The sequence below is a fragment of the Ceratotherium simum genome, chromosome 13 (genome assembly GCF_057802395.1).
Source record: "Ceratotherium simum simum isolate JZ-2026a chromosome 13, ASM5780239v1, whole genome shotgun sequence".
NCBI lineage: Eukaryota > Metazoa > Chordata > Mammalia > Perissodactyla > Rhinocerotidae > Ceratotherium > Ceratotherium simum.
In genome coordinates, this window is record NC_141912.1 from 39640144 (window position 1) to 39655615 (window position 15472).

At 39.5% G+C, this 15472-nt stretch overlaps 1 protein-coding gene across 8 annotated transcripts in view; it reads right to left on the reverse strand.

Moving 5' to 3' along the window:
* BTBD9 (BTB domain containing 9) overlaps positions 1 to 15472 on the reverse strand; it is a 400982-nt gene that overhangs the window by 328624 nt on the left and 56886 nt on the right. For all 8 annotated transcript variants that reach the window (XR_015554128.1, XR_015554129.1, XR_015554125.1 and 5 more), the window contains exons 5-6: positions 9349 to 9568; positions 6672 to 6791 (exon numbers count right to left, since the gene is read on the reverse strand). Coding sequence is in view for 3 of the 8 variants with exons in the window: in XM_087438547.1 (XP_087294673.1) it covers positions 6672 to 6791; positions 9349 to 9568 (340 nt within the window). In the remaining 5 variants the exon portion in view is untranslated. The remainder of the gene's footprint in view (positions 1 to 6671; positions 6792 to 9348; positions 9569 to 15472) is intronic.

The following is a 15472-nucleotide window of genomic DNA, read 5'->3' on the forward strand; positions in this document are numbered from 1 at the left end:
ATATAAAGAAAGTAAAGGCTCAGCATAATTCGAGCTACAATTCTAAAGCATCCTGGTGAACCACTGAAGAATGTAAAAGTGCCCCCCTTTAAAAGTAAATAAATATCAATGCCCAGTTATGGGGGCAGGGGGAAAACAAAAGAGAAAAGAAAGAAGACATACATGCTTTTGTACAACGTTAATAGGGGAGGGAAAGAATGCTTCATAAATAGCAATGTTTATTTTCTCATTTGTTTTATGTCTTGTAGATATATACCATTGTGTAGGTACTATCATCTAATGAAGATGAGTAAAAAAAAATTATGCTGCATCTAATGATGGCAGGAATGAGAGGGGACCTGGAATGTACGGCAGCAGCAAAAGAAGTGAAAGTGATTTAAGAGATTAAAGTTTCAGTATTCATCTAATGAGGCCTCCTACAGTAGACTAGTTACTCCTGAATAACATCCAATGTACACCAAAGAAAGCCTAAATATCTAAAACAACAACCAGAGAATATCACTCCCTTCTCAGCTTAAAACACCCACCTCCTCTCTCAGGCCTTCCCTGACTCCTACTTAAAATAACCACCCCCCCACCCCGAGTCCCCTAGACCCCTGTCACTATCACAGTACCATCTTCACAACACTTATAATTACTTGATGTGCTCTTATTATTTGTTTGTTTCTATCTGTTTCTCCCAAATTCCATGCGAGCAGAAACCTTGGCAGTATTCTTCAGCATTATGGCCTCAGTACGAGGTACAAGGTATAGCACAAAGCGGGAACTCATTTGTGGAACGAGTGAGTGATGAATGAATAAACAGGTGAATAAATGAAGAATTTATTTATTTCCTTAGCTGGTGAAGCATGCCTAAATTTCTTACTGTAAGTGACAGTAGAACCATTGTAGTGAGATGTTTATCATCACTTATGGCCTCTAATGTGACCACTGAGACCAGAACACAGGCTGGCAGATGCTCTATAACACCCTTTCTTTTTTCCATGACACATTTGGCACGTTATAATTTCTCATTCTAAGAAAAGAAAAAAAGGAGGGAAAGGAAACTACAGTAATTAAAACATTCTCAGCAACAGTCAAAGAAATCAATGGAACAGAGTAGAGTATATGCCAGAATTCAGCACATGATAAATATGGTTGTTCACATGAGTGTGGTAAGGAATGATTATTAAATAAATGGTCTTAGTCAACAGACTATCCCTGCCTGAAAATATACATAAAAAAATATTTTGGTTGGATTAAATATTTAGATAATCTAATTTAAAAATAAGTAGTAGAAAAATATAATATATATAAATATATAAAAATATAATATTCTTTAATGTTAGAGTAAGGAACATCTTTCTAAACATGATACCAGATCACCAGAAATCATAAAAACAACCTGACAGATTTGATTACATTTTTTTAAAAGTAAAATTCTATATGGCAAAAAGTACCAATAAAACACAAAAATCTAATAACAAATTGCATACTACATGACAGGCAAAAGGATAATGTCATATATGTATATATGACATTTTATATATATATCAATGTGTATATATTGATATACCAAAATAAAGTTCTCACAAGCCAAAAAGAAAAAGATAATCACACCAGAAGAAAAATATGCAGAAGACAAAAGCAGACTTTTCATGAATGAGAAATAACAAACAGCCAGTATTAAAAGACACTCTACCTCACTAATGATAAAAGAAATCCTTATTAAAATAAGACACTTTTTATAAATCATAAATCACATTGGCAAAATGTTGACAATGCCTGAGTTGGTGAGGGTTCAGAGAAAGGGGCATTTTTATGTGCTATTGATAAAAATTGGATACAACATTTCCAGAGGGCAAGCTTTATCAATATTTAAAATGTGTACTACATTATAATTTTATAATGAAAATGTCATAAAAAAATCATTTCCATTTTGATAATTAAAAACAAAGGGAAAGAAAGAAGCCCAGTCTTGTGTTAACTGAGTTCATACCTCCTGTGCCATGTTCTAAATTATCAAGCCACCTCCTTCTCAACGCCCTTTCCGGTCTTGTCTTCATTAAACCGTGCTCCTCCTGATTCTCCTCTAATCTCTCTGACCAGCCCTTGCAATAAACACGTCTGTCATCTCCTCTTTTCTTCCCCCTCTCAACAGGTGTATTTTTGAGGACTTTGTTTTTAGGCCCACTATTCCTTTCTTTCCCTCAACTCCCAAGTTTTACATCAAGGTCACTTTTCTAATTCCAGCTACCAACCACATACAGGCTCTGAAATCTACCTCTACCCATTCACACGCATGTTTTTAAGTCTTCTCATATTTCAGCAATATTATATGGCTGCCAAATTACTAGCACCGTGTTGAGAAACAGCTAGAAAATTTTTTAAAATACCTCAAGGGCACTTAATATTTGTCACTCTTTATTAGCGTTTTTTTGTTCAGTCCTAGGCTCCACCACCCAAGAAAGCTGTGGAAGAACTCGAAGAGCACTTACTAGATAACCAAGAAGACAATTTGAAGGTGGGAGAATTTATGGCTAAAGCAGAAATTGCCTTTTCCTAAGAAAGAGAAAGCTGGTAAGACATTACATGGTTCTGAGTGCATATGCAAGATTGTACTGAAATTGATAAGTCACTTTTCTCCATCCCACTTGGGGGCTGGGGAAGAGTTATTAGTCTAAGCTTTTGGCTACACAGAGCAGTCCTCACTTAACCCACAATGCATTCCTAAAAAGGACCCAGAAAGATCATTTCTCTCTGTTCACCACTATGTTTGGAACAACCACTCTGGCTTTGACGCCTGACATTATCCTTATTGCCAGTAGTCATCATCCGCTATCTTGATGAAGTGAAATGCTGACTGAATTACATTCCACAAGATATATACATGGCAAATTTTATGTTATATATATTTTACCACAATGAAACAATGCTTTACCAAAACCACAATATATAAAAACTGCTGGAAACACACAAACGGCCAAGTGATTCAGATAAAGAGAATCATTTAAGGCATGTTTTGGATGCTATGTATGGACTGGCAATATGGGAAAGTGTGGAGAAGACTAGGCCCGAGGTAAGGAAGTTTCCTCCGGGAGAGACACCACAGCCAAAAGGGTGGCAGGGATGGCTCTCTTTCTCTGAAGGTCAAACACCAGTTGAGAGTCTCAGAAATTAGAAAAAAATAATATAAACAACTTAAAAAATAATAAAAACTCTTTACCAAGCCTCCGCTTTGGGCCAGGCACTGTGCTCAGTACTGGTCTATATGCTATGTCATCTAACCCTCCATCGCAGACCCCACGAAGGGTGTTGCCATTCCCGTTTTTCACTGGTATAGACACGAGGGCTCAGAGAGGCACAGTTTTACTATAAGATCACACCACCAGCATTAGATGAAGCCAGGGCTTGAGAACAGCTCTAGCGCATTCCGCAGCCCATGGGTTTGCACTGCACGATGCTGATTCACTTGCAGTTCTGCCTAGACTCAGAGAGAGGGCTGGGAAATCTCACACTCCCCACTTCACAAAGTCTCTCCTTTTCCCGGAATATGTTTGATGTAATCTTTCATAAATACATGACACATACATCCTTCAGGATTAACCTCAAAATTTAGTTTCTTGGAAAAAAAACAGAAAGTAACCTTTGCAAACAGTATAGAACCATTTACCACTCCAGAGAGTTTTCCAGCACTGATATACATTTTAACAAATACACGGATTAAAAGTACCAATGAATATATATACATATTAATGTTGAATCAATCTCTCTTCATTATCTAGTCAGTGCCTTGACCCCAGGAAACCTGTGCTAACATTTATAGAGTACCTACTGCATACGAGGTCATAGCCTGAGTACCATGCAAGAATACCAAAAGATTAGAATCCATACTCCTTGCTTCCAAGAGCTTGTAATTTTAGTATCAGAGGCAAGACAAACACGCAAAGGACAGTGAGGAACAAAGGTGATATAAGAATGTGCAAATTAACTAACATAATGCAAACTGAACACTTATGTGCTAGGAAAATAAAGAATTTATACGTGCCCAGTGAAGTTCCTGGAAGAAGTGTATTTAGAACATTGTTTAGGTAGTCAATAAATGATTGTTAAGACAAGAAACACTAAGTATAAGACATCCTTGGATAATCAATAGGGGCTTATTCTTAGGTTCATTTTTAAACACTACCAAAATTCCAACTTATTACAAAAGGCAGAGTTTACAAAGGAATGTAATTAATATAGTAAGTTAAAGTGGTTATAAATATTAAAAAATTTTTTTCTTACTAATATGGATATCAAGACTCCTTCCTTTTCTTGCTATCACTATTCTTGCTATCTCTAATATGAGCTTTGCTCAATTTTTCTTTTTTTTAAATGATTTTATTTATTTATTTTTCCCCCAAAGCCCCAGTAGATAGTTGTATGTCATAGCTGCACATCCTTCTAGTTGCTGTATGTGGGACGCGGCCTCAGCATGGCCTGACAAGCGGTGCGTCGGTACGCGCCCAGGATCCGAACCCGGGCCGCCAGTAGCAGAGCGCAAGCACTTAACCGCTAAGCCACGAGGCCAGCCCTGCTCAATTTTTCTTGACCAGAGTCGGAAGCTGGGTACTCCAAGATGAAAACCACCATCATGAATACAGCTAGGCTCTACACAGAAAAGCTACCTCAACAAAGCCAAGGCCACATGGGAGAGACAAGATAAGGAAAGAGGAGTATAAACAATGCCCATTAACAAATAACAGCAAGTATATTTTTCTAAAATCCAGAGCTCATGACTGAGGGCACACGTCTCCCTCCACACAAAGGGAGTTTTCAGGTGGGTAAAGCACACAGACTCTGTCATGGCTGGTATTATATTCATGACGATTTGTTCTGGGAGGCATGTTCCTACTGTTTCAAATTAAATACAAATACACAGTCCTTCGGTCCACATCAGACACTTTGGTTGTTATGCTGCTTACTTTTTAATCCTAATACAACTGTAATAACCTGAGTTGATGCAGACTCAATCTCCTCCTCCACGTCGGGGCCCCTCTGTCACTTGCAAAGTATCCCTAGGCAACTCTGAGACATAGAATCCTCACTCAATTTCTTGTCCCTCTCATTTTAATCCATTCAAAACTCCTCTGATAAAAGAGCAACTGCCAGATCTGAGACACTTTAGTCCCTCTTTGGGGAAATGAAATTGATTTTCTTCATTTTCACACAAGAGGATCCCTGGGCAACAATATTGTGTCCGGTCATACCCATAATAAAAAAATGTAGGCAACATTCTTTACAGTGCCAGAGGCTGAAAGGTTTTGTGGAGTTCCAGCGGTGAAGGTAAGAATTCAGCCTGATGCTGTTAGACCATGAGTTTAATAAATATAAGGGTGTCTTCTGACCAAGAGAGTTAAGTGCTGTGGGGCATCTCCATCTGCTCCAACGCAGCCACAATGTGAGGTTGGTAGGGGTCATGGGTGAGGGTAGGGAGGGGAGGGGAGTGGGTGAGGGGCCAGGTCCACATTCTCTCTGGTTTACGTCCACCATATCCCTTCTCTTCTCTTCTTGCCACACCTGACTAAAGGAAACAATCATTTTCTGCCTTTGATCTTTTGACTTTAAGGTAAAGAATATCTGAGGGCAATTTCCAAGGGGAAAATTACAACAGAAAAAATACAACAGAATTTTGAGGGCCTAAATTTAACCACCTTTCTCAACTCCCAAATTCATTATTCGTATAGGTTTCACAGAATTTCAGAAAGAACATTTAAAAGATGGCTTATACCTAAAGGAAAAATATGAAATATCAGAACAGTAGCTTATCAGTACTTTTTAAAAACGAACTTACATGGGGCTGCAATAAATAACAACAACAAAAGCTAAGGTGCTCTGGTTGAAGGGAGGGTATGAGCCTGGACCCACACAATCTCAGCCTCCCTCGCCCCAAACTCAACCCCACTAGAAACTCCTGCTCTATCAAACACCACTGATGTCCACTGACCTTGAAAAAGAACACAGATATTTAGAACATGCACACTGGCATCCAAAAATCTCCTCCCCCAGGGGCCGGCCCGGTGGCGCAAGCAGTTAAGTGCTCGGCTCCGCTGCGGCAGCCCGGGGTTCGCCGGTTCGGATCCCAGGTGCACACGGACGCACTGTTCGGCAAGCCATGCTGTGGCAGCGTCCTATAAAGTGGAGGAAGATGGGCACGGATGTTAGCCCAGGGCCAGTCTTCCTCAGCAAAAAAAGAGGAGGATTGGCAAATGTTAGCACAGGGCTGATCTCCTCACAAAAAAAAAAAAAAAAGAAAGAAAAAAAAATCTCCTCCTGGTTCTGAGGACTGCCAGGGAAGCCTCCAGAAATATCATTCATGGCTTTTGTGGGAAGAACGTACCCCCTAACAATAAGTCTGCTTTCAAGGTACAGCGTGGAGTTTAAACAGCATTTCCACTTCCCAGTGCTCCCTGTCCCTGCTTATTCACTTACATGTCTACTACACAAATACAGTACAAAACACCTTGGATATAGTTCCACAGTACCATCTAAATATTAAGATGCTTAGTTTACCACAGTTTCCCTAAGTTTTCCAGTTGGGATGCGTTTGGTAGCTGATACCCTGAAAAACTCTTCTTCCATAAGACAGAAAAATGTAGCCTGTTTCTCAAAATAAACATCAAAATCATTTATTAGCCATGAGAACTAACCTGCAGACACGGGCTGGAAAATATAATTTTTGCCAAGAACGACACAGATATTGCGAATGATCTATCACTCTGATCCAATCAAGTTCATCCATGGACACTTCAATAAAGTATGAATAAGACCTGTGAATCAAAAGGAAAAAAGCACCACATTAAAAGAACAACACAAAGTTATACTTTCATAAAACATTAAAAGGTACAAAAAATACACTATTCACGAATTACATTTTCTGCATAACAATCCCATTCTGATAATGACGAAATCTGTATAGATCCATCCATTGTAGCATTCACCACAATGTACTGAAACGATCTCTCAGCATGTTTGCCTGCCTTATTAGATCACAAGCTGCTTAAGAACAAGGACTGTGCCATATTTATCTTCATATATCCAGAGTCGAGCACAGTGCTTGGCACATAACAGCATGAAGACATTTGTTCCTTTTCAAATAGGACCAGGATGCCTTGCTTGTACCATATGAGCAGATTAATAAATCCATGACAGAGGGAAGACAGAAAATAGAGAAGTAGGAGGTGTGCCTTCTCACTCCACCTTCCCTGGCCTGGGTGCTCAGCCCTACTCTGTCAGGAGGACAGCCAACTCGGAATGGTTCCCCACAGAGGCCAGCTTATCTCCTGCTCCCTTCCTGTCTCCTACCATCCCACACATACATGCAGCCTGCAGAAACATAAATGACATGGGTGAACAGATAATACGTGTTTCTTTTGGGTACAACTTAAAATTTGCCAGCTAATAATCTGGCAGTAATGAAAACAGCCCATCGCCCTTCTCTAGTCAGCCACCATGGACCATTACATGCTGGACCCACACTGACCAATTCTATAGTGCCCTGTCATAAGCCACATTTAAATTTGAGGTGCAGTTATTACTTGTACTGTAATATCAACAGGAACAATCTCAGAAGATTTAGGTGACCATAAATGTCAGCCAGCAACCAACAATTGTGACCAGAAAAGGTCAGCTTATTTTGTGTCATCCTCTCATTTTCTGCTGTCCCCTCACTCCCATTCATTTTATTGCTCCATCTCAAACTGGTTATAACCTTTTATTGAACCTCTCTGGGTTATCAGTAATGCAGGATATAATTTTACAACACATGTCAGAATCTTTTTGGCTTAAGATTCTGAATTTTTCACCTTTGCTTAGAATGATAACTCCTGTGAGAAAAGAACTGTTATGTGGTAAAGTCAAATCCCCTGTGAATGTAACGCACATACTAAAACAAAGTGGCCTATAAATATTTAACATCATGAAAACGACGATAACGACTTTCAGTTTCAAACATACTAACCTTTTATTATTTTTATTCTAATTTCATTATTAATTAAATGAGTGAATATACATAAAGCTTCCAGAACAGTGCCTACCACACTGAAGTAATGAAAGTGCTATATAAGTATTATTATTATTATTATACTGTTATTATTAATCAGAGACTGGTGGAAATGGTACGTGAATTAGTTCCATTTTGCCAACTAAACATCATATTCTATCCATCAAGATACAGATCACGAAATATATTCTTAATAAAAAAGAAAGATAGAGATAACCTGGGGACCTTCAGCACCATGCGTTTGGGAAATGCTGACTCCCATTTCACTTCATAAAGCTTCCGTCATACTTGGCTCAAATGGCATAAAAGGCCAGGGTGGTAGCCAGTGGTGCTAACAAGAGAATCGAACTAACCTGCAAGATTCGCAGGGTATCATCACCATTACTATTCAGCCCTTCATGCCCAGCCTCAGAGGCATGAGTGAGGCCTGGGAGACCCTGCATGCCAGTTTCTGGGGAGGTGGAGTTTAGGTTAATGATAAGCAGGAGTAAGAGAGACAGTTTAGTTCTTGGTCACCCATACTGCTCTGGTCCTTCTGCCATCACAGCTGGACCCTAATTACCACAGCGGGTGAAAGTATCAGAGTGGCTAGAAGGAGGCAGAATCTTGAAGCCACTGCGAAACTTGATGGGTTCCTAGGCTGGAGCCCACCAAATTTTTTTCACAAATTTCTTTGGTTTTGAAGATGATATTTATCCACACACTAAAAGACAATTTTCTTCCTTATCCATAGGATAAAATACATTTAAAAAATTACTATAGTATCCAAAAGTAAAGAATCAAGTAAATAAATAATGGTAATCCATATGGTAGAACACCAATCATTAAAAGTAACCTTTTAGAGAAATATTTTTTAAATGGTAGAATGTTCACAATGTAGTCAGTAAAAAGTGAAGTTAGCTTTTTACACATCTAACCTTTATTTTGTAAAACTATGTATGGTTTTACAGGTTTCTGTTTTATGTGTATTTGCGTGACTATGCACAAACAAAAAAAACACCAGTTAGATATATACGAAGATTAATTGGTGGTGAGATTAATAGCAATTTTTATTTTCTTCTTTGTGCTTTTCTATATATTCTACGTCTTCCACAATTAACATATATTTATTTTTTTGATAAGCAGAAAAAAGCCAAAAATGTTATTTTTTTTAAAGGAATATACTCTGTAACTCTTCCCCCTGAACTAAACTTCAAGAGAAATAGCAAAGTGATCACAAAGAAATAAACCATCAAATCTGTAAAAGCAAAGTAGATAACCACAAAGTTAAGCCATCTCAATCAAACATAATGTCAGTTTCTCTCCCCGTCATGCTAATGACTTACCGGCTATCCCGGTCCCACAGGAGTATCCGTATGTGATTGATAATGGATGGCTGACCGAGCTTAATCTCAATGCCAGAGCGGCAGTCATCATCAATTGGGTGCCTAGAAAACCCATGATCCAAATCATAATTCTGAGTATCTCCATCTAATAAGGCAGACTTCAGCTCTCCTTTCACAACCTGGGCTCCATACTTCATAGTTGCAATGTTTTCTTCTGGTACTATAGTTAAAAATAGAAAAAGCAAGGTTAACAGTTACTTATTAAATTATTCTATATTTGGGGGAAAAAGATAAAATTCTAGCATTCTAGCTGATTCTAGTATGTGCATCTAATTTAAAAATGGGAGGGCCAGCCCCATGGCTTAGCGGTTAAGAGTGCGCGCTCCGCTACTGGCAGCCCGGGTTCAGATCCCGGGAGCGCACCGACGCACCGCTTCTCCAGCCATGCTGAGGCAGTGTCCCACATACAGCAACTAGAAGGATGCGCAGCTATGACATACAACTATCTACTGGGGCTTTGGGGGAAAAATAAATAAATAAATAAAAATTTTAAAAAAATGGCAGAGACAAGTCTATGGAGCTAGAAGATATGAAATGTCTACGAGGATTAAGACACTACTCACAGTTTAAATTTAATGCCAGCATCACTGCCACAAAGTGCCTGGGACTAATGTTATTAAGAAAAAGTTGATAACACTAGAAAAAACATGTACTAGGACAAACAAATGAACTCTGCTGAGTTCACCCTATTAGTATCTTTAATTTAACATCTACTACACAAAAATAATATGTAAGATGACCTGTACCTGCCTTCTGGACTGAGCACAACGTATAAAAGCAAAGCAGACAGGTCAGACATCTGATAAAACAACAGAAAAAGAAAGGTTCCAACACAGCAGAGCTGTTGGTCATACATGGACACGCTGAATCAATTCATCTAGCTAAAAAACAAGAATATGTTTAAAGGAAGATATATTTTTACTTCACTTGAGTATTTTTAAAAATGAAAATTCAGACAGTCTATCATCAAAATCAATATTATGGTTATAGTTAAACCTCCTCCACTCTGCAAGATGAGATTTATTAAGTGTCAAATGTTCCTGAGACTCTGAGGTCCTCTATGCAAATTTTGCTTCCAAGATCTGGAACCTGTCCTCCAGGTACTAACATTCTAAAACTGACACTCTCCATGGAAAGACAAGAGGTGGCATCAAGTAGATGTTAAGAGCTTGAGCTTCAAAGTCAGTGTTTAAACAGGGGCTCCACCTTTCACCAGGTGTATCACTTTGGGGAAGTTACCTTCTCTGAACTTCAATTTCTCAATAGGGCAATATCTATCCCCTAGGTGTTTTTGTTTGTTTATTTGTTTTAAGGATTAAATGAGATGATGTTTGCAAAGCACATAGTAAGCTCTAAAAAAAGACTGCCATTATTATTATGAAACATATATTAAAAAGCACACAATAAAAAGAGAACTAGGCAAGTTTACAGACTGTAAACAAATATTGTATTCTCATAGTACACATACATCTTGGCTATGTGATTTGAATAGGAGGGAGTATGAACTATAATTAGGCTCTTAGGGAAAGCAGGTAAGTAATTCATCATCGCAAATTTCTTGGAAAATGTAGGTTTTAAAAAAAAAATTCAAATGAAGACAAGTAAAGAGAGTGGCTCCAGAAGATGACAATAAATGCAGCTGTGAATGGGGGTTGGAGTGGGTTAGTTAACTTGCAAAAGACTAAGGCAACTCAGGAAAAAACAAAACAAACGCTAGTCATGCTCAACTTCTCACCACCAGAAGCTTAAGTGCTACAGATTTATAACTTCCTAAGTTCTATTAGCTCACGGTAATCATACACATTCTTCATATTTATTTTTCATTTATTTAACAAACCTTATTAATTCCTTTGACTTACTCCTCATAATAATCCTTTGAGTGTAGTACTACTATTACATCCATTTGCAGATGGGGAACTGGGGGCAGAGAAAGGTTAAAAGGACTGTGTTGCCCAAGGTCATATAGCCAGCAAGTAGCAGAGCTGTGATTAGAACCCAGGCAGTCCGTCTCCAGGGGCTCTGCCCTGCCACCTCCCTCATGAAGGGTTTCTAATGGGAAAACCATATTTTCCTCCTCTTTCCAACCCCTTCCTTCTAAGGTTACCTAAGTCCCAGAGGAAAGAAACAGTCTGATATAGGGGGAAAAAAAAAAAAAAAAAGGTGGACTTAAAGTGAGAAAACCTAAGTTTGAGACTCAGGCTCTACTATCCACTACTCCTGAGTGAAGCCTCTTAGTCTGTCTGAATCTGCTTTCTCATCTAAAAATAATAATACTTTGCCCAACCCACTCACAGGCTTACTGTAAATATCATACTACAATAATATATGCTAGGGCCGGCCCCGTGGCTTAGTGGTTAAGTGCGCGCGCTCCGCTGCTGGTGGCCTGGGTTCGGATCCCGGGCGTGCACCAACGCACCGTTTCTCCAGCTGTGCTGAGGCCGCGTCCCACATACAGCAACTAGAAGGATGTGCAACGATGACATACAACTATCTACTGGGGCTTTGGGGGAAAAAAAAAAAAAGGAGGAGGATTGGCAATAGATGTTAGCTCAGAGCCAGTCTTCCTCAGCAAAAAGAGGAGGATTAGCATGGATGTTAGCTCAGGGCTGATCTTCCTCACAAAAAAAAAAAAAAAAAAACCCAAGGAGGCTGAGTTCTCCCTCCAGGTGCCTTCCTGGGGCCCAGAGCCCTCCTGCCGGCAGAGATTCTCAGAGGAGTGAAGGAAGACACACACACACACACACAAAGAAGCATTTGTTTCCTGATTGCTAGGTATAAAATGTGCCGGTCCAAAGTCTGCTGCAGCTGACCACTGGAACCACCTCCTCCAGTTCTGACACCACCAGTCAAGACCAAGCCAAAAAGGGGAATATTCAAGCTTTCAGATTTAGAAACTGCCGCTATCCTTTGATTTTCTCTAAATATAAGCTTCTTCGCCTCTAAAATTTATCAAGCTAGGAATAACATACTAGGCACAAGAGTTCCAAGTAACTGTAACTAAAAGTCTAAAATGGAAGACTTCTACTACAAGTCTAAGTCTTCTTTTGAAGTTCATTTCAAGAGTACTTGAGAACTTTTCTAACTGTTCCTGATACAGACTCCCTGAAAGTATCTCTCACTTCAAAATGGGGAACATTTACACAAGTGGAAATTCTCTCACGGTAACTATAATCTGAGTATCTCACAGGACAAAAACACAACTTCAAGTATTTTTTTGCAAAATCTATAGTTAAATGATGAATTTAAGAGAAAAAGCGATAAGAAAATTCAAGTCATAATAAAATAAACCATAAATATTCTTATTGCTTATATTTGTCTATCGGTAGAGACAAGAGCTCTCGAAAAATATAGGGTGGTTGGGCCGGCCCTGTGGCTTGGCGGTTAGGTGCGCACGTTCTGCTGCTGGTGGCCCGGGTTCGGATCCCGGGCGCGCACCAACGCACCACTTCTTGGCCATGCTGAGGCCGCGTCCCACATACAGCAACTAGAAGGATGTGCAGCTGTGACATGCAACTATCTACTGGGGCTTTGGGGGAATAAATAAATAAATAAATAAATAAATTTATTAAAAAAAATATTTAGGGTGGTAGGGATTAAACAAGATAGTAAATAACAATAATAGTTTTCTTCACATTTGTAATTTTTGATGCATTTCACAAACATTAAGGAAAAAAATTAAGCTTTGAAGTTCTACAGGCTAGATGGAAACAAGCCAATTATTAAAAAGAAAAACTACAGAGAAATGGAGTAGGGCCTGCCCCTCGCTACACAGTTCTAGAATCTGAGTGGTGCTAGACGGATTATTGTGTGTTTTTCTTTAATTGCTTTGCGTTCTTAATCATCCCTTCCTAAACTCGCTGTTACATCTAGGCTGAGATGGTTGTTCACCCTGACTGATCCTTTGGATCCACACTTAGTTCTCTGCCCACTGCAATCTCTTTACTCAATCTCTCTCCTAAATCATCTTCTACTCCCAACTCGACTTCCCTGAAGATGTACGGATGCTCCCCTCAATAAGTGTGCCATTACCAATGACTGTCATGACAACTCCTGTCTTACCTTACCTTTGCTGTATCTCCACTGTCTGAAGGTCTCCTTTCATATCAGACTGAACTGGTACTCAAAGACCCACAAAACAGAAATAGAAAATAACCCAGGCAGGAGATTCTATCAAGCACTAGTCATGTGAGTGAGATCAGCACTTTGGTTCCAGCATGGGCATCAATAGCACTTGCTAACTTTAGGCAAGTTACTTATAAATATCACAGAATGAAAACATATAAGAGCTGAATGGGACCTTCACCCTACTTATTTAAAGAAGAAAAAATTCCTAAGCTACCTTCTATGTGCTGGTCACTGAGTTGGACTCAGCGCTCCAACAGCTCACCATCCAATGGAGACAAGATACATAGCAGACAGCAAATGCCTCCACAGAGGAAGACTCAGTAGAGATGACTTGTGAACCCCTAGTTTACAGATGAACATACTATAAACTATAGTTGGGAAGACAAATAGTAATAGAAGTCAAAGAGTTTTAAAAGATTAAAGGTTCATTGTTGTTATTACTGTTTTTATATGATAAGTGAGATAAATTTTAAATTCTAGTTTAGAAGCAAGGGATGGATTCATTAAGTCACCTATTTATTTTAAAGGTTTTATTTATTTATTTTTCCCCCAAAGCCCCAGTACATAGTTGTCTGTCATAGCTGCACATCCTTCTAGTTGCTGTATGTGGGACGCGGCCTCAGCATGGCTGGAGGAGTGGTGCCTCAGTGCGCACCCGGGATCCGAACCCGGGCCGCCGGCAGCGGAGCGCACGCACTTAACCGCTAAGCCACGGGGCCGGCCCTCACCTATTTATTTTAAAAAGTCTAGATTCAGGCACTGTGCTAGATGCTGGAAAATACAAGTGAGAAGACACAGTTACAGTCTTCAAGAAGCTCAGTCTAGTAGGAGTCTAGGCAAGAAAAGCAACAATTCTAACATCACAGTGGCAAGTTCCCTCGGTCTGTGGTACTGGAAACTATGGGAATAGGTACATGGTACCTTGTACCTACAGCACAGACTGAAATACACACAGACATTTATATATTAACCAATAATTTAACTCAGCAGGCCTACGAACAGACTGACTTTTATCCAATAAAGAAATCTCGAGGATGGAAGTGGTGATATGCCCCTGCTGTAAACATGAAGAAACAAGAAATTACTGTTCTCTTTCCCAAAGTCTAAAACCCGAGACACACAAAACAAAGTATAACTCAGCCTGAATAGAAAAAGCACTAACTTTCAAGGCAGAAGTATCTCCACAGCCAAGACAAAACTAAACAGTAAGGGAATCATCTGAGTACAAGAAGTTCAAATACCCTAAGGAAAAAAAATAATGTCATAAAAGGTTAGTTCCCTTTCCCCAAGTGTATAGACAAATGTTCATCATTATATATATCTATAACTAGTCCAAAATATATATAAATATATATAAAAATAGTTCATCTTCCCAGAAAGACGAATCATCACTGGTAAGTTAAAAACCTCCTTTGGGTCCTCTTTTTTTTGTGAGGAAGATTAGCCCTGAGCTAATATCCACGCCAATCCTCCTCTTTTTGCTGAGGAAGACTAGCCCTGGGCTAACATCTGTGTCTATCTTCCTCCACTTTATATAGGACGCCGCCACAGCATGGCCTGACAAGCAGTGCATCGGTGCACGCCCGTGATCCGAACCCGGGCTCCAGCAGCGGAGCGCGCGCACTTAACCACTAAGCCACGGGGCCGGCCCAATGAGGATTTAGAAAGGCTAAAATTATATTACTCATCTTGTTACCTCTCCCCACTCCATCCTCCCACATTTATCCAAGGCTGACCCTCAACTAGCACCATTCTCTAGCACCTCCAATCTCTTCCTGGACCTCTCCCAACCTGATCCCTCTAGTTACTGTTTCTCTACTACCTTTCACTTCAATTCCCATATCAGATGTATTTACTGTCTTTTCAAACTCATGGCCTAACTCCCTGTTTAGCCAAGCTTCTATCCAGACTACTTACCAACTCACCACAATTTATATCC